The 19,652-nt window shown below is 38.2% G+C and overlaps 1 protein-coding gene across 4 annotated transcripts in view; it reads left to right on the top strand.

The window, feature by feature from the left end:
• Positions 1 to 19,652, top strand: part of EML6 (EMAP like 6) — a gene marked incomplete at its 5' end in the record, with an annotated part of 278,105 nt that overhangs the window by 112,711 nt on the left and 145,742 nt on the right. For all 4 annotated transcript variants that reach the window (XM_080812628.1, XM_080812625.1, XM_080812626.1 and 1 more), the window contains 3 exons: positions 2,807 to 2,875; positions 11,078 to 11,263; positions 12,869 to 13,004. In XM_080812628.1, the coding sequence (XP_080668754.1) occupies positions 2,807 to 2,875; positions 11,078 to 11,263; positions 12,869 to 13,004 (391 nt within the window). The remainder of the gene's footprint in view (positions 1 to 2,806; positions 2,876 to 11,077; positions 11,264 to 12,868; positions 13,005 to 19,652) is intronic.

The raw sequence follows: 19,652 nt of genomic DNA on the forward strand, positions 1-19,652 counted from the left end.
AAGTTTAGTTGTATTCGTTTAGAAATGGAAGTAGTTAGGGGTGTCTGGGTGGCTCAGTGAATTAAAGCCTCTGCCTTCAACTCAGGTCATGATCCCAGGGTCCTGGGATCGAGCCCCGCATCGGGCTTTCTGCTCAGCGGGGAGCCTGCTTCCTCCTCTCTCTCTCTGCCTGCCTCTCTGCCTACTTGTGATCTGTCTGTCAAATAAATAAATAAAATCTTAAAAAAAAATGTGTTTAAAAAAAAAAGAAATGGAAGTAGTTAGAAGATATTCACAAAATGTATTTCAAGTGTATAGTTTATTTTATTTTATTTTAAAGATTTATTTCAGACAGAGAAAGAGTGCATGCACAAGCAGGGGAGAGGGGCAGAGGGAAAAGCAGAATCCCGGCTGAGCAAGGAGCCGAACATGGGGCTTGATCCCAGGACCCTGGGATTATGACCTGATCAGAAAGCAGACAGTTTTAACAACTTAACCAGTTGAGCCTCCCAGCTACCCCACAGTATATAAATTTTAACTTCAAAAGAATGTAATGACAACTTTGGGATTCTTTTTTTATTTTGAGAATCTTGAATATAAACTGTGGCCTGCTTATCATCATATTGAATTCAGTGTGATCAGAAATAATTCCATATATAGTCATAGCAGGCAAGATAGGATATGAAGCAGGTCAGAAATCTATTTCTCCATTGTCTTGCATAATTTAAATTATCTGACCACTTTTTTTGTCTCGATTTTCTAATTTCAGAAAAAAAGTGAACTTGCATGACTGTCTTACATTGATTGCTAGTTTTGTATTTTGTTTCCTCAGTGTCAGTGTCCATGCCAAATGAGGGCCAAATTAGATATTAAATTCACTGTCTCTTCCTTAGTTTGAGCTCTAAATTTTTTTCTTCATTCATCGATGGAGAATCATGGTTTTAAGATGACCCCATAGTTGTTGCTGCACATTTGGGCAAATTATACTCAAGGATTAAGTTCTCAGAAAGTCCAGGAATGACCAACCTTTGGTCATTTGGTGTTGGAAGAGGCCTGACACCCTTCTGGTCCCAATGGTTCCTACTGTTGGCCACACATAAGAATTCCCTAGGGAGGTTTTACAGTGTAGTGTTGCTTGAGCTCTACTCCCAGGTTATTAACTTATTGGTAATTAATTGGTATTAACTTAGTACTTAATGAGCAGGTTGAAAATATTTGTGGTACTCACATTTTGGATATTACTGTTTCTGTTTATGTGATAATCCCATCGTATCTTATAAAGTAAATTGGATTAGACTAAATCAATATGTGAATTTCTTACTGTTTTGTTCATGCATTTTACACTTTCCACTTAGAAATAGATTATGAAATGTGTAGTACTACTCTAGTGCAAACTCTTTTATTTTAAGAGCCTAGAATGTTGTAATGAAATACTGTTCTTTTAGAACACTGTTCTCCCACTGTATTTTAGAACACTGTACTTTTAGAACACTGTTCTCCCACTGTATCTCCCACACTGTATCAGTTTTAGTCTTTATTACTAGTGCCAATATGAATTATTACTGGTTCCTTATGGGCAAATGATTATCTTCAAGATTATTTCAGTGGCTAAAATACTTAATCCCTAGCACTCATTTATGTAATGAGTGCTTTATAGCCTGCAAAATGATTGTACATATATTATCTTAATTGACCTCATAACAGAACTGAGGTGACGTCACTTATTTTAGAGATGCTAAGACTAGCCTGAGATTGCATAGATAAAATGGGCCTCATTGGAACTTGGTACTTGGACCAAGTACTTTCTTCAGTGCTCTTTCTGTGGTCTATAATTGCTCCTTTCTACCTAACTGAGGATTATATGTCCTCCTTTTCTCTTTGATGATTAGTCCACATTTCTCCTTCATATGTGATCAGAAATTAGCAGCCTAAGCTCTTTCTCTGATTTAGATTCCAGCACTGACAATTACTCGTTCTATTAGAGCTTCACAGAATGTGGTCCATGGGCTGACTGCCTAAGACTCTCTTGGGGTCTGCTTAAGAATGCAGCTGCCTGGGCCCAGTTTCAGACCCACAAAGTCAGAATCTTTCAGCTGGGCTGGTGAAATATGCACTCTGAGCAATTACCATGGGTGATCTGACCCTAAGGTTGACACAGTCTTCTCTTTCTTGTTCCCAAAATGCAAAACTGCTGGCAAACTGGTTGTTTTTCTTAAAGAATGGCAAGTAGTATTAGTGGATATGTTTCTTGGAAAACTGAAAATAAAATAGTATCTTGGATCAGATTAAAATGACAGTCTAAAGGGCTATTTTAGGTGGGCTAAGTTAGGTGCCAAATAAATGCCTCGGCCTTATGTTTATGAATATTAACTTCTATGATTATGGGAAAGTGTTGGCCACATTGAATTGCATTTGACTATTAAACATCTTCCTACTTAAAAGAAACACTTTGTAACTCTTTCTGTTTTATTATAAAGCTATCTCAAAAGTATTTTATTATCATTGTGTAAAGGCATAGAAAATTTGATCAAAAAAATTATTCTAAGTCATCACAATGGACCAAGTTAAAAACATGACACCAGTGTGTTTCATGGATTGTGGTTAATTATTACTTCTTTATTCAGGCCTAAGGTAAGTAGATGTGAGGCAATAAAACATGTGTTAGCAACTCCTGACCCATCACCAAACCAAATCCCCATTGTTCAGTCTATGCAGGTAACATTGTGTCCTAAGTGTTAGGATGAAGTCTTAGCAGTTGAACTGATATTTGAAAGAAAGCAAAAACACACAATTGACCAACATAACAATTTTTAATTTTTTTGAACAGATTTTTGATATTTCCTGGGATCCATATCAGCCAAACAGAGTGGTTAGCTGTGGAGTTAAACATATAAAGGTAAAGTAGTTATTTTAAAAAAATTTGGGGTAACTTGTATGAAAAGAATTTAAGGTGCTTATATGTATAATTGGATGTTGAGAAATGGCTCAGCTTTATTTATCTTAAATTTGGAGCCCTTGTACCTGCTTCTTAGATTATGAAGCAAGTTGATCTCAGCTGATGGGGCTCTTTGAGAACTACAGAGTAGGGACCATCAAGAGGAGTGTCCAGGAGGCAGCTGAAGAGAAAACTTCATGTTAATTAAATGCTAAACTGAGTACTCAGAGTACTTCTAAGGATTGCAAGTTTTAAAAAGGTTCTGATTTTAGTACTGTGAATTACATTTTTACATTTTGATGAAAGTTTACACATACTGCATATCAAAACTGTCCTGTTGGTATATGTTCTTTTAGAAGGAAGGTACCTTGTTGGGTTGGAATTAGAAATAGAGGGATACATAGTACAAACCTACCTGGGTCATTGGTTTTGAAATGTCCCTGTCTTCCCCTAGACTACGCAGACTGAATTACCGCAAGTGGCTCAGGACCTACCTTTGGCTATTTGCTTCTTTCTTCTTTTGTTAACAGGGAGCAAAGTCAACACCATTAACTTTCTTTGCTCTGATATAGCAAAAATTTCTACTGGACCCTGGGATATGCCCCAGGATCTTCTGTCTACAGGTTTGTAGTTAATAGAAGTTAAAGTTCATAACTGAAAGAAACGTAAGGATTACTTGCTTGACTTCAGCCTGTGTGGATCTCACTGGTACAAAAATGTTGCATTTTTGTCTGAACAGAGTAGGTATCTGTATTATTGCCCCAACGAACTCCTTCTGTTTCCCAGTTCTTTCATTCTTCTTTGAGTCTAGTTTTTTATGATCCTCCCCATTGTTCTACTTCATAGTTAGGGACAGTGATCAAATGCTCAGAAATAAATATAATGAGGGATGCAAGACTTAAAGAATATTACAAATCTTTACAGAGGAATATTTTAAAAAAGGCTTGAACAAATGGAGAGGCAGCCTTGGTTCTGGACATGACATCTAAAAATTACAAGCACATCATTTCAGTTACATTCAGTACAAGGTCAGTTAAAATCTCTAGAAGTTTTTTTTTACTGTTGTCTGACATTTCCTTTTCAGTTATTCTAAGTTAGTCTGAAAGGATAAAAAATGAGAATCAAGAACTTGGATAAAAAAAGGATAATGAAGAGGAAACTGCACTAAGCATATTATGAAATTAAAATAATTAAAATGTATCAGACTGGGATAAGGATTAATAAGAACAACAACACAACAAAAAACAAAGCTGAGAAATAGACTTTAAAAGGGATAATAATTTAGAATAGTATCTTGACCAGTGGGCCCTAGAACAGTTTGTTAACTATTTGGGGGAGAACGTGATATATTATTACTTCATACGATACAGTAGAATAAATTATTTGTGAATCCAGGAGTTACATGTTTAAAAACTAATAAAAAAACCAGAAGAATATCTAAGTAAATGCTTAACTGCTCTCAAGTAGGTGAAAGGCCTTTCTGAATGTAAAAGCAAAGTAAGAAACCATAAAGTATAACATTATAGATTCAATTATATAAACATTGAAACATTCTGTCTACCTACCCCCAACCCCTAAGAAACAAAAGAGGCAAGCCACAAATGAGCAAAGTGTAAGCCACAAGCATGGTAGATAGAATTTGGGTTTGTCCTTGAAATGTCAAGATCTCCAACAAACCTGTACAATGGACAAAGGACATGTATACTTGACAAAAACAGAAACACTGTTGGTTAATAGATACATAAAAGTCTAAACCTCATTAATAAGGAGTAGAATTTGGGGCGCCTGGGTGGCTCAGTGGGTTAAAGCCCCTGCCTTTAGCTCAGGTCATGATGTCAGGGTCCTGGGATTGAGCCCTGCATCGGGCTCTCTGCTTGGCAGGGAGCCTGCTTCCCTTCCTTTCTCTCTGCCTGCCTCTCTGCTTCCTTGTGATCTCTGTCTGTAAAAAATAAATAGATAAAATTAAAAAAAAGGAGTAGAATTTTTTTTTTAAAGATTATATTTATTTATTTGACAGAGATCACAAGGAGGCAGAGAGGCAGGCAGAGAGAGAGGGGGAAGCAGGCTCCCTGCAGAGCAGAGAGCCTGATGCGGGGCTTGATCCCAGGACCCTGGGATCATGACCTGAGCGGAAGGCAGAGGCTTTAACCCACTGAGCCACCCAGGCTCCCCTAACATTCTTATTTTTAATCCATCAAAATTATGATTAAGATATACCAAGTGTTGGCAAAGATTTAGTGAATGAACACTTTCAAACCTTGGTGGTGGAGGGGTAAACGAGTACCAGAAATGAATATTTCTGGACTTTCTATTCAGAAATTCAGTAATATCTATCAGTAGCTTTAGAAAAGTTGGTATCCTCTTCGCCAGTAATTTCTTTCCAGTGTTAGTATGTGTGCTGTCAAAGAGAGCACAATCAGTAATTTCATATCTTGGAATTTATCTCAAGGAAATCATTAGGAATATGAACCAAGGATGGGTTCATTGTTGAATAATTTACCAAAAGCAAATAAAACCAGACAAAAGAAGACCTGAAGCCACCTAACTGCCCCCAGGTGGTTAAATAAAATATGATATACCATAGGGAGAAATACTGTGCAATCATTACAAGTCATGGTTTAGATGATTTTTTTAATGTTATTAGGAAATAGGTAAGATTTATTTACAGTCTACTGGTTGTGGTAAATTTGTTGCTTTGATTTTTTTTTCTTTTTACTTTAGAAGTAATCTTTTTTTTAAGATTTTATTTATTTATTTGACAGACAGGGATCACAAGTAGTGAAGTAATCTATGTTTTTGTGTAGGACATAAACTGGAAAGATATCCTAAAATGTTAAACAGTTAATGAGTACATGAGCTGATGGTTAATTTTTTTTCTTTTTAAAATTATAATAACATATTTCCAAAATAAAAAAGTAATGAAAAAAACTAAACAAAAAGATAAAGCTATAGGCTCTATTATTCAAAGGTATCAAGTGTCCTACCAGTACCTTAGGGCTTCATTAACATTTTGTTATCCTTGTGCAAAAACCTGAGAATATGTTTGCTCACATACAGGGACTTTTTGCTTTGGCAGCAGTTGGAGGGTCCTTCATTGTTTTATGTAGTCCACCTGAAAGACTCATTAAATTTGATAACATTAGTTGTGTTTCTATCATGTGAAGGACTAAAAACTGATCCTACTTACAATTTACTTGATATATAGCAATTAAAACATTAAAACAGAACAATTTATAAGAGAGGCAAAATCAAAATTCTCTAGTGATAAAGGAGAGAACCCAACTGGCTAGAGGAATGTTGAGCAGTTTAGAAAGGGGAGGGTATTTGAGCTGAGCCTTGGTGGGTAGGTAAGTTTGGTAGGGAAAGTTTGGAAGGCAGCATTACCCAAAGGAGGGGAGGGATTGCACTTCAGTCATGAGTTAATGGGGAGGCATTGGTCACCCATAGAATCTTGGCACTTGGGAGCAGAAAGGTCCTTAGCCCATCATATATTCAAAGATTATCAGTGTTTTCATCATTGAAGACCCTCTTTTGTAATTTTCCCGGGAAACCAGTATTTTGAAAAATTTTGGTCAGAAAATAGCCATTAAATAGTAATTCCCTTTACAGTTTTTATTAATCAAAGATAAATGTATCTGCCAACATGAGTTTCTGATCAGTCTAACAAATTGCAAAGGCACTGAATTGTTCTCTTAACCCACAATCAAAGAATTACGACGTTAGATCATGATAAGCCTGGTTTCCGGTAGGCTCTGATGGCTCTCTAAAAGTCTGGGACTCTAACCCCAGAGCCTTCATCCAACCTGCATATCCTACAGTGTGGAAGCCAAAATGTAGAAGGCTATTTGACTTCCAATCCTTGTTACCTCCTTCTCCTTTACTCTAGGAAAGCTACTTAATCTCCCTGAGGCTGAATTTCTCTAAAAAAAACAAGGGGTACTTGGGTGGCTCCGTTGTTAAGCTTAGACTAAGGCCATGATCCCACAGTCCTGGGATCAAGCCCCGCCTCAGGCTCCCTGCTCAGCAGGAAGCCTACTTCTCCCTCTCCTTCTCCACCTGCTTGTGTTCCCTCTCTCGCTGTGTTTCTCTCTGTCAAATAAATAAATAAAATCTTCAAACAAACAAACAAAAAAACCTAGAGGGTTGTGGATCACTACCATCAGAATTTATTAAAAGTTACATTAAACAGGGTGTGGAGCGAGTAAGGGCACAATAATGTTAATTTTCTTCCCTTCTCCTGGGATCACAAATATGGTGGCACAGATAAGATTTAAATTCAGTCTCTGGCTTCCTGTATAGAACTCTTTCCACTTGGAAATTATTTCTTCGGTGATCCCCCCCAAGAACAGATTATGAAAAATAACAGATTAGCTGCTTAATTAATGATTCTCCAGCGTCTTCCCTATTTCTTTCCATCCTTGCTTAGGTCTTTTAATCAGTTAATTCTAAAAGCAGAGGCATATAAAACCCTAGAAGTTCATCTGGAAACAGAGCTGTTTATCCCATTAAGTGTGTTAATTATGTTTTAGCAGGCAGGCATCTTTTTCTTTCTTTCTTTCTTTCTTTCTTTCTTTTTTTTTTTTAAGATATTATTTGAGAGAGAGCACAAGCAGGATGAAGGGCAGTGGGAGAGCGAGAAGCAGACTTTTCGCTGAGCAGGGATCACGATGCAGGGCTGAATTCCAGGACCCCAGGGACCCCGGGATCATGACCTGAGCCTAAGGCAAACACTTAACCGACTGAGGGACTCAGGTACCCCCAGGCATCTTTTTCTAAGCAAAAATAAATATTTTTGACCTCAAATGGAATAATCTGCAAATACCCATCCAGCCATCTTTATTGATTTTGTTTAGAAGGAAATCCACAAGTTTGAGCAGCTTTCAACAAATAATTTCATTATCTGTATTTTCTAGAACCAATTCCAGGATCCCCACCTTCCCCACCCCCACCCCCCGCCAAACCTACCTAACAGCAAATGAATGATTCCAGTCACAAGTTGAGTGCAAATACATTTGATGCACTCCCAGAAAATATTTTCATCTGAAATTGTGTAGCTAGAGTGAAATCCTGTTTTTGCAAATTCCCAGTGTTTGGCAGACAGGCAAATTTCAATTACCTGAAATGAATGCTTGAAAACAGGAGCAGTTGAGCATTGTCATGCTTGCTTGGTTTTACAGCAGATGAGCCTCCCAAGTTTGTGGATATTGTCGATCCTTCTCTAGTCCCTAGTCACAGATAGAAGGGACACTGGAGATTACCTGGAGCCAGATGAACTCCAGGGTAGCTGCCAGTCCTAACAAAATTAGCATTACAATCTGGCAGTGGAGTTTGGGGAAGATAAACAATGTCTGTTCATTTGATGTGGATTTACTGATGTGTTGCTTCCGTAAATTGTCACTGTTTTCCAAATAGCAATACTTCTCAAGAAGACAGAATCAGAGATTTGCCATTTCTATGAAAAATCTCTTACCTGTCCTGGCGTTATATCTATATGTGACTTTTTAGAGAGTCATTGGATTATTTGGAATGTTTCATGTTGGCATTGTTGCCTCCTACTAGAAAACCTTTGTGTCTGAGGAGGATGGTCTCTCTCCGTTTTGTGGTTGTCCATTAGAAATATCTCAGTAACTCAGGTGTTGTATGTAAGTGATGAATCACTGAATTCTACCCGAGAAACCAACATTGCACTGTATGTTAAATACCAAAAATTTTTAAAAGTGTTTCAGTAACTCAGATCAGAGGTGCACATTCTAAGTTAAATAATAGCTATAAAATAATTACTCTTCTTTAGGGATGATGATTACAAAATTATTACTCTACTTTCAATCTTCATGTATGGGAGACATAGTGAGAAAAGGAAATGGCCACCTTGTTTGGTTTTTGGCATGTTTGTACTACCAGTAAGTGTTTACATCTAGTAGTTTGTTCAGGTTCCAAGTTAATACTTAAATGTTTTCCCAAAGTGTGGACCTAATCATCTTTTCTCCAGATCTTTTCCTTCTTTCCATGTGTACTTTCCATGAAAGTAGTATGTGCCCAAAGAAACCAATCACCAGAGTTGATATTTGCCTCCTTAATGAGAGAAGAATCCTGTATTGTCTCACGTTGTTGCACACTCGCTTCTCATCCTGCCTAAGGGCCACTCCTCCTGAGTCCCAGAGTCGCGACAGAGTCCCAGACCTCCCCGGTGGTACAACCATCCCAGAACTGCTTCCCTCAGTACTTAACTACTCTGAGAGGGCCACCATTTTCCCTCTGCTATAAGCACAAAATATTTGGCTTGTCACTGATTTTTCCTCACACTTTTTAAAATTTTTTGTCGCTTGGATTTGCCTAATCCTGCTGTCCTCATCCCTGATGTAACTTCTTCCTCACCACTGATCCAGATCCTAGCCTCACTCATTCCAAGTGATTCAACATGGTTCTCTATTTTTGAATTTTCTTGCCACATGTATGTGGTCTGAAGATGCTGGCTTGAAACTGTCTCTTGCACTCTAAGTATCTTCATTAGACTTAAAGTTCTCAAGGCAAAATCGAGATTTCAATATTTTCTCATGCAAGACACCCTTTGAACCCTTACCTTGAGCAAACCATGTCAGCCCCTTTGCCCTCACTTCCAAATGGGAATGATAGGAATAGCTGCTTTAGCCTGTTGTCAGGGGATATTATGAAGATCAAATAAACGTAAAGAGCCTTTATAAACTGAGGGGCTATATACCCAGCAGGAAAGTCATACCAGTTCATACATTTAAAAAACTATGTCAAAGCAAAATACTTAATTTCTATATAACCATGGAAGTCTTGCTATTACTTTCTATAAAGTAGCTCAAGCTTTATGCGTAACGATTCTCCCACGTGATAGATTGTACAATGGAAACTAAAAAGCTTAATCAGTTATTCGGCTATATGAAAAGATAACTCATAGAAAAGTTTTTGAGTAACATTTCTACAGTGAAGATTTATCACAAATTTTAGTTAAAAAGACATTAGTTCCAAATGTCTGGAAAAAAATGTCTGGAAGATATATCAACACATTAGCAGGATGTTGTAGATATTTCAGTTTTCCTCTTTATACTTTTCTGTATTTCTAAACTTCTCTACAGTGAACCTAGACTGCTTCTGTAATTTGCCTAAAAATTAAAAAACCTGATGATTTGTCCACTTTATTTCAATTCTGAGAACATTGACCTTTTGTATTTAATCACCATTAAGCATTTAGTAAAGTTTGGGAATTTTAGAACTTTTGAAAGTTAAAAAAAATACCTTTAAAGTTTTTCTTATGGTGCTATCAGTTGGCTGAAACCAACAGTTCTGTTGGTTGCAGTAGAACAAGGTCAATTATGTCTGCCTAGGTTAGCTATAGCAAATGATGCAAATGGAGGTTCCTCAAAAAGTTGAAAATAGAGCTACCCTATGACCCAGCAATTGCATTACTGGGTATTTACCCCAAAGATCTAGTGATCTGAAGGGGCACGTGCACCCGAATGTTTATAGCAGCAATGCACAACAGCTGACCTATGGAAAGAACCTAGATGTCCATCAGCAGATGAATAGATAAAGAATATGTGAGTGTATGTGTGTGTGTGTATATATATATACACACACACACACACAACACACATACACAATGGAATACTATGCAGCCATCAAAAAATAAAATCTTGCCATTTGCAACGACGTGGGTGGAAGTAGAGGGTATTATGCTAAGGGAAGTAAGTCAATCAGAGAAAGACAATTATCATATGATTTCGCTGATATGTGGAATTTAAGAAAAAAGGCAGAGGATCATAGGGGAAGAGAGGGAAAAATGAAAAAAGAGGAAACCAGAGAGGGAGACAAACTATAAGAGACTCACTCTTAGGAAACAAATGGAAGGTTGCTGGAGGGATGGGGTGTGGGGGAATGGGGTGGCTGGGTGATGGACTTTGGGGAGGGTATGTGTCGTGGTGATCATGGGGTGTTGTGTAAGACAATCACAGACCTGTACCCATGAAACAAATAATACATCATGTTAATTAATTGCATTTAAGTTAAAAATTCAAGGGCAGGGGCAATAAAAGATTTAGCCCCCAAAAATGTACTGAAATAGAAGCAAATACCAATAATGTAATGCATCAGAATGAAGACATTACTTTGGGATCTGTTCATTTTATGACTTTGCAGTTTTGGACACTCTGTGGAAATGCCCTGACTGCAAAAAGAGGGATATTTGGCAAAACGGGGGATCTTCAGACCATCCTTTGCCTTGCATGTGCCAAAGAAGACATCACCTATTCTGGTGCTTTAAATGGAGACATCTATGTCTGGAAAGGGCTCAATTTAGTCCGCACCATTCAAGGCGCACATAGTGTGAGTATGTCCATGTGGAAAGTGGGTGATTATTTATTTTAAAAGTTGACATCATAAATATGTGGGTTTTTTTTTTTTCTGTTGCTTTAGAATCAGCGGACCCTGCTGAACCCTCTCTACACATTCACAAAAGATTTCTCAAATTATTTTTGTTCACCTAAAAGAAATATTTCAAAAGCTTAATAATTTAGCCTTTACCTCAATTATTGGTTCATTAGTGTTATTATTCACCAACATCTAGAAGAATAGAATTATTTTATGATCCTTTTCATCTTCTAGATCAATACTTCTCAAACTTTAAGGTAGCTATGAATCTCCTGGGGATCTTGTTAAAATGCAGATTCTGACTCAGTAAGTCTGGGATGATGCCATTGCTGCTGGCCTGGGGCCCGTGTGTTGAATAGCAAGAGTGTAGATAAGTATCGTTTTTACATTGGTTAGTTAGGGTAGATATTTCCTCGCTCTGAATGAGTGAGCATCACCGCCATGTCCGAATCACAAGCTCTTAAAATGCAAACAGAAACCATTGATAAACTTCTCTCTTATGAGGATCTGCTTTGTAAGAACCAGGGCACACTTTACTTCTGACCATTCTGTTCTCTTTTGACTCGTGATAATGGTTACATTGCCGTATCCATAGATGATAAAATGGAAATCCCAGAAGAATGGGGAGTGTGAAAGCTGAAGCTTATTGTAGTAAATGGAAACAGGGTAAAAAATTTTTTAGAAACTCACCAGACCTGTAACTAATTGCCTCCACACTGGTCACCTATTAATACAAAGAAAAGTTGAAGCACATCTTAGCAAAAGAGCTAGGAAATTTTAGGTCTTTCATTGTCTTGTGTGTTGAACCAACTTTCTTGGCTTTACTAATTATGAAACAGCTTTTAAAACAATTCAGAGGTTAGTAGTTGTCCTTGTGCATAAAAGCAGCTGCCTTAGTAACTTAATTTCTCTTCACACTGGATCTTATGTTGATAGTATATTCCTGTAGCACTTTGCAAGAGACCAGGCAAAATATTTTCCTGTGGAGAAGCATCTTTAAGTTATGAAGCTATTTCTCATGTGAAAAAAAGCATCTTTACATAATCCTTAACAAACTAACACAAATGTAATTTGTCTTCATTTAGGCTCAGGTGTTGCCTTCTTGAGCTCACTGAGATGCATTTCAGGCACCTGCTTACCAGTGAAAGTGTTTATGTTCTTTGCTTTGTTATTTTGAATGGCAATTTATATGAAACACCTCCATTGTTGCCTTTTCTTTATAAGAATTAGTAGTCACATAAAGGAGATTGATCTTCATATCGACTTTAACCAAGGAATTTGTGAATGATTTTCTTTTTTTTTTCAAATTGCCATCAGTTTAGTAATGGTAAAGGAGCATTTGAACTGGTTTGCTTTGGTGGTAATTGTGATTAATTTTTGATCTAACCAAAATGAAGGATTTTTTAAGTGGCTACTTGGTCTATTGTCAGGATTTCAATAGAGAACAAAGTATTTAAAAAAACTTTTGTTTTTGCCTTTTTTTTTTTAAAAATCAAGATCCAACTATAATGACTATTTAGAATCATTGCAGTATTGAGTATTCTCTGCCTTACTCAACAGGCTGGAATCTTTAGCATGTATGCTTGTGAAGAAGGCTTTGCCACTGGTGGACGAGATGGGTGTATTCGATTATGGGATACTGATTTCAAGCCAATAACCAAAATTGATCTCAGGGAGACAGAACAAGGATATAAAGGTAATATATATATTAATACTCACAACTCTAAGGGTGTTAAACACAATGTGAAGTTCTGTATTTATATTTGTTTCTCTGTACCCCATCTTATTCTAGAAAGGATTTAAGGCAGTTTACATAAATACATTGAAAGAAGATCAAAAGTACCCAAGTAAATGGGTACCTCTTCTTCCTCGTATGCATGAAGGTATCTGTAGGTACTAGCAATGGTCCTGCTACAAAGATCAAGAACATAGTAAGAAAACCACTGAGTGCTATCTTGGGAAATGGGCCTTTGTATTATAAAACTGGGAAATTCTGGACTAGTTGGTGACCCTAAATGAGACTGTTCCCAGCCTCCGAAAATAAGCAATTAATTGACAAAAACAAGACCAAAGAAATAGCTTTAAAGTAGTAACTCCTAGTAGTGGGATCAGAGTTGGGGACTTGGGTTCAGATCCAAGTTTTGCCTATGATAGATTTGAATCAATATTTTAAAAACCCGTGAGCCTCCATTTGCTCATCTAAAAAATGGGGATGATACTAATAACAACCTCATAGAGTTGTGTGAGGATTCAATCTACTTACAGAGTGCTTAGGATAAGTTATGGTACAGTCAGCACTCAACTATTAGCTATCATTATAATATGCTGAGTATGTGTACTGGGGAATACAAAACAGTTTATATACGTCTTTCAAAATTCTCATGATAGACTTATAATGTTATTTTCAAAGAAAGAATTTGGGCTTGAGAGAGTTTAAAGTGGAGCTGAAAACAGAAAAGATAAGATGAAGCCACAGACGGTATTCATACCCTCAGCACATGGAGGGGGTTTCTGTTCATTTGCCGCAGGCGGACCCCAGACCCTGCTCTTGGCTCCTGCAGCCAGTGCTGAGGGAGGGGTGCTCAGTACCATGAGTCATGCCATCCACAAGGTGATGTGAATGCTCAGGTGAAAGCGAATGTCTCCCAATGCTGAGAATCTTGATAGACAGGGCTCTGACATGGGATGGGAAGTCCTCAGAGGGCGAGGAGCGAGCTGTTACTCATCAGGTTCTCTTTCATGAAGCCCCTTGTTGTGGGCTTGTGGCCATGCAGCCGCAGAGGTTATTCCAAAGGCCAGATTGCCTGGCAGTGCTCAGAGCTCTCTGCTGGCCTGATGTAGACTGCAGTGGGCTGAGAGAAGAGTACTGCCTGGTCTCCAGGCCATCCTCCCTAGAGAATGTTGTTGTCAACCAAACCTTTCTTAAAAATTGAGCAATAGAGAAGTGAGCTGGATATCATCCTTCCTGTATGTACCCAGAGTCCAGCTTCCTTAAATATCTATTAAATACCAAAAGTCAGCCAGTCTGGAGATTGGATTGTTGTTTTCTTATGGAAGCTCAGAATCTTGGCTTAGATGCATTTCTGAATACCAGGCACAAGGGTCAGCATTGCAAGTTGTAAAATTTAGGGTCTCCTTCAGTACATCGACAAGGAGACAGTGGAGGCCCTTAGGTTCTTTGCCACAAAGATGAGCCTGTATAACTTTACCCAGAAAAATACTTCAGACAGACATATAAGCAAGTAAGCATCCAGAAGAGCAAGGTAAAACATGTTAGTAAAGCAGCCAGAAATGCCTGGCGTATATTTCAAGGTGAACTGCGAACACATCATATATTAGGTAATGGATGAGTAAACTTACCAGGTGGGATTATTGACCATAAACTGGCTGGATGCTGGGGAGCATCAACCAGCAATGATGATTGCTTCCTGGCAGTCACTTTCTCCAGCTCCAAAAACTATATCCCATAGTTAAGGTATACATTTTAGAGTGGGTATCAGAGCAGAAACCATATTTACCCTGCTCGACTTTTCTATTTGATGCTCAGTTCCTAACTTTGGGCTCTCAAAGGAGAGTTCAGGAGCCAGTGCAGAAAGAGCTCCAGGTAACAGGGAGGCAGGGTTGTATTGATTGCATGGCCAACTCCTGTCCCCTAGAGTCAGAGGAAGATGGTCAGGGACACCCTACATTTTGTGTCAGTTTCAGACGCTTCCTGCACACACGCCCTTGCCAAGGTCAAAGCAGACACAGGTGGCGCGTGGTAGACCAGAAGCATGCCTGCACCTTACAGGTGTGGCAAGTAGTGCCTGGGCTTACAGTTTATCAGGGGAGAGGTGGCGTGCACTTGTAGATGGATGACCAGTGAGATAAGGGCTTCTGTTGCTGTGGGAATAATGGACTATGCTTTTTTTTTTTTTTAAAGATTTTACTTATTTATTGAAAGAGAGATAGAGATCACAAGTAAGGCAGAGGGAGAGAGAGAAGCAGCCTCCCTGCTGAGCAAAGAGCCCGATGCGGGGCTCGATCCCAGGACCCTGGGATCATGACCTGAGCCAAAGGCAGAGGCTTAACCCACTGAGCCACCCAGGCACCCCTGAACTATGCTTTTTAAAGGATCATAAAGACCACGCTGCAGTTTGAGACCAAGGGAGCCTTGAGAATTTGTGCCATTTCTTCAGTGGCAGCCATATTCTTGCCATCTTTTTGATTTTTACAGTGCCTGCTCACTAATATTCTTATTTTCTTAGTCTTTTACTTTAAATTGCTTTTAATACAGCTCTCTCCTTTTTTTTACTCTTCCTTACTATAAGCAATAATATCTGTGAACTCATGGCTTTACTATGTTGTTTATATATATATTTTTACTCATTAAAATACCAGTGAAATAACAAATTTTGTCCATGTAGTACCCCCCCCACCCTCATCAGTGCTGCCTTTGCCTGTCATGCTCTTGACAACACTGTAACAGAAGTCCACTCTGTACCATCATACTTCCAAAGAAATGTTAGCATTTATTCCAGCTCTCAGTGGAAAAACAGGGTGAATGTATACCGTCAGAAGAACAAAAGCCTGGTTGAAGTGTTGGTAACAACCCCAGATCCAGCTGAAGTTCTCCAGGCTGTGTGGAGAGGCCATGCAGGGGAAACCTCCAAGAGGCTCTTTCACCTTCCCCCCAGCCTTGGTGCATCCTCACCCTGAGGCAGGAAAGGGGGCAGTTGAGTTCAGAAGAACCTTTGCAGAGCTCAGAACCTCAGAACGGGAAGAGGGTTTCAAAGTGGCCCTGTCCATGGTGTTGACAGAGGCTGGCTGTCACACCCCGTGACACGGGCGCCCTCTAGAATACACAGAGGTAGGAGAGAGGCCAGTCTGAGGTAGGAGACCCAGCACAAGGATAGGGATTAAGATATGTAGGGTATGAGGAGAGGATGAAAAGTAGTTGTAATGTAAACAGTTTTAACATTATATTAATCACATTACATTGATGTAAACATTTTACAGTAAAAGGTAATTCAAATGTAAATAGCTCTCTGATCCAGATTTCCCTTCACTAGCCAACACCTTGCCGTTGGTCCTCTAAGCATTTGCTTAGAATGTTGGGGAAAAAGTGAAGGAACAGGGACAGAAAGGGCATGGGGAAAGGATGAGACAGGAGGAAGAAGGCAGAGTAGGCAGAGGACATGTGCATGTACTTTGTCCCACTCCATCCTCCCTGAAAGAACCCTTGGCTTTCTCCTCCTCAAAAATGGAAAGAAAATACACTTGAAAGGAGCACATTCAAGCAAAGTAATGTTAGAATGTTTGTGTTCTCCATCTGAACATGAAGCAACATGGATGGATGGCTTTACTCTTACAAGAATTTCTTTTATTTTTTTAAAGATTTATTTATTTATTTGACAGAGAAAGACACAGTGAGAGAGGGAACACAAGCAGAGGGAGTGGGAGAGGGAGAAGCAGGCTTCCCGCTGAGCAGGGAGCCCAATGCGGGGCTCGATCCCAGGACCCTGGGATCATGACCTGAGCTGAAGGCACGTGCTTAACTGAGCCACCCAGGTGCCTCCTTGTAAGAATTTTTTGATGTACATGAGTCTCCTTCCACATTTTCACTTTTTGAGTAGCAATTACTTTTGAATTCACTTCCATGAAAATATAGTGATTTCTCATTTTACACAAATAGCCAAACAGCTTTCCAAACAAATTTACCAAGACAATTAACCATGGCCATGTCCCAATTTCCATGACCTAGTAGTGATATTTTATGTTTCTTAAACATAAAAGTTAAAATTCAGAAATTGCTATTCATTAACATTTGGACCATTTATAAAGCATACCTACTTAGTCTGCTACCTGTGAAGACGGCTGTTGCCTCTCCTGTAGACTTCCAAATGGCAATTTCTAGGTTGTATGTAAACACTCTTAAGATTTGCATGTGTTTGCATCTTCTAATAACTATTAATTGCTAAACATCAAGAGAGATGGAACAGTTTACATTAAGATAAATGCTAAGCTCAGGAAAAAAAGCAGTTTATTAGAGATAGTATTAATCAGTTCTCTCACATCTTTCTAGTTGAGCTTGAGCTAATGTAGACCTTTGACTTCCAGTGAAAACAGTGACACTGTGGATCGAGGACTGAACCAGCTTTGGAGATGGGTCATGCTCACATCAACTTGAATCTGTAGGGCCAGAGCTGATGGTTGGGGCTTTCTGGGCCCTGCCCAAGTCTTAGTCGAACAAAATTGCCTTCATAAGCCAGGAGGATCATTCCTCAATCAGGAATCATAGTGTTTCATTTACAACAATGACTTTTACATTTTTGTGAGTTTCAACGGATTTTTGCTGATTGGTGAGTCTGCAAACAAATTCTCACCAAGAACACGTGATGATATAAACCAACAACTGAATTTTTCCAGGATCCCTTATCTACAGTTCTGAAAGCCGAAACACCAGGAATTCCAAAATATTTTTTTGAGGTCTTTTTAAAAAAAAATTGGAATGAACATTTCAACCATTTAAAAAATTTTCCATTATAGTTCACATACAGTGTTACATTTGTTTCAGGTGTATAATATCATGATTCAATAACTCTGTACATTACTCAGTGCTCATAGTTATAAGTGTACTCTTAGTCTCCTTTCCCTATTTCACCCATGCCCCTGCCCACCTCCCCTGTGGTAACCATCAGTTCTCTATCGTTAAGTCTGTTTTTTGTTTTGTATTATTTTTTCTTTGTTTTGTTTCTTGAATTCCATGTTTGTGAAATCATACTGTATTTGTCTTTCTCTGACTGACTTCATTTAGCATTATATTCTCTAGATCCATTCTTGTTGCAAATCCTTTTGATTCCTTTTTATGGCTGAGTAATACTCCATATTATATGTATACCACTTCTTTATCCATTCATCTATCATGGGACCCTAGGGCTGCTTCCATAATTTAGCTATTGTAAATAATGCAATAAACATAGGGGTCCATATATCTTTTTGGAAAAGTGTTTTCATTTTCTTTGGGCAAATACCCAGTAGTGGAATTACTGGAACGTATGATAGTTCTATTTTTAATTGTTTGAGGAACCTCCATACTGTTTCCACAATGACTGCCGCAGCCTGCATTCTCACCAACAGCACATCCTTCCCAACATTTGTTGTTCTTGTGTTTTTGGTTTTAGCCATTCTGACAGGTATAAGGTGATATCTCACTGTGGTTTTGATTTGTAGTCCCCTCATGATGAGTGATGTTGAGCATCATTTCATTTGTCTGTTGGCCATCTGTATGTCTTTGGAGAAATGTCTGTACATGTCTTCTGCCGATTTTTTAATTGGATTATCTGGGTTCTGGGGGTTGAGTTGTGTAAGTTTTTTTTTTAATTTTGGAGACTAACGCTTTATCAGCTATGCCGTTTGCAAATACCTTCTCCCATTCAGTAGCTTGTCTTTTAGTTTTGTTGGTTGTTTCCTTTGCCATGCAGAAGCTCTTTATTTTGATGAAGTCCCAGTAGTTGAATTTTGTTTTTGTTTCCCTTCCCTTAAAAGACATATCTAGAAAAATGTTGCTATGGCCAAATGTTAGAGAAATTACTGCCTTTGCTCTCTCTTCCAGGATTTTTAGGGTTTTAGATCTCACAATTAGGTCCTTAATCCATTTTGAGTTTTGTTTTTTTTTGTATGATATAAGAAAGTTGTCCAGTGTCATTCTTCTGCAGGTAGCTAGCTGTCCAGTTTTTCCACCAGCATTTATTGAAGAGACTGTCTTTTTCCCATTGCATATTCTGGTCTACTTTGTCAAAGATTAATTGATCATATAATGGGTTTATTTCTGGGTTCTCTAGTCTGTCGTTTTCATCTATGTGCCCATTTTTGTGCCATTACTGTACTATTTTGATGACTACAGCTTTGTAGTATAACTTGAAATCTAGGATTTTCATATCTCCTATTTTGTTGTTATTTTTCAGGGTTGCTTTGGCTATTTAGGGTCTTTTGTGGTTCCATATAAATTTTAGTATTTTTTTGTCCTAAATCTGTGAAAAATGCTATTATATTTTTCATAGGGTTTAACATTACATCTGTAGGTTGCTTTGGGTAGTATGGACATTTTAACTATTTGTTCCTCCAACCCATGAGCATGAACTAATTTTCCATTTATTTGTATTGTTTTCAATTTCTTTCATCAGTGTTTCATAGTTTTCAGAGTACAGTTTATTCACCTTGATTAAGTCTAGTCCTAGGTATTTTATTACTCATGGTGCAATTGTAAATGGAATTGTTTTCTTAGTTTCACTTTGTGCTGCTTCATTAATAGTGTACAGAAGTGCGATGGATTTCTGTATATTGGTTTTGTATTCTGTGACCT

Source organism: Martes martes (assembly GCF_963455335.1).
Source record: "Martes martes genome assembly, chromosome: 9".
In the NCBI taxonomy this organism is placed as follows: Eukaryota; Metazoa; Chordata; class Mammalia; order Carnivora; family Mustelidae; genus Martes; species Martes martes.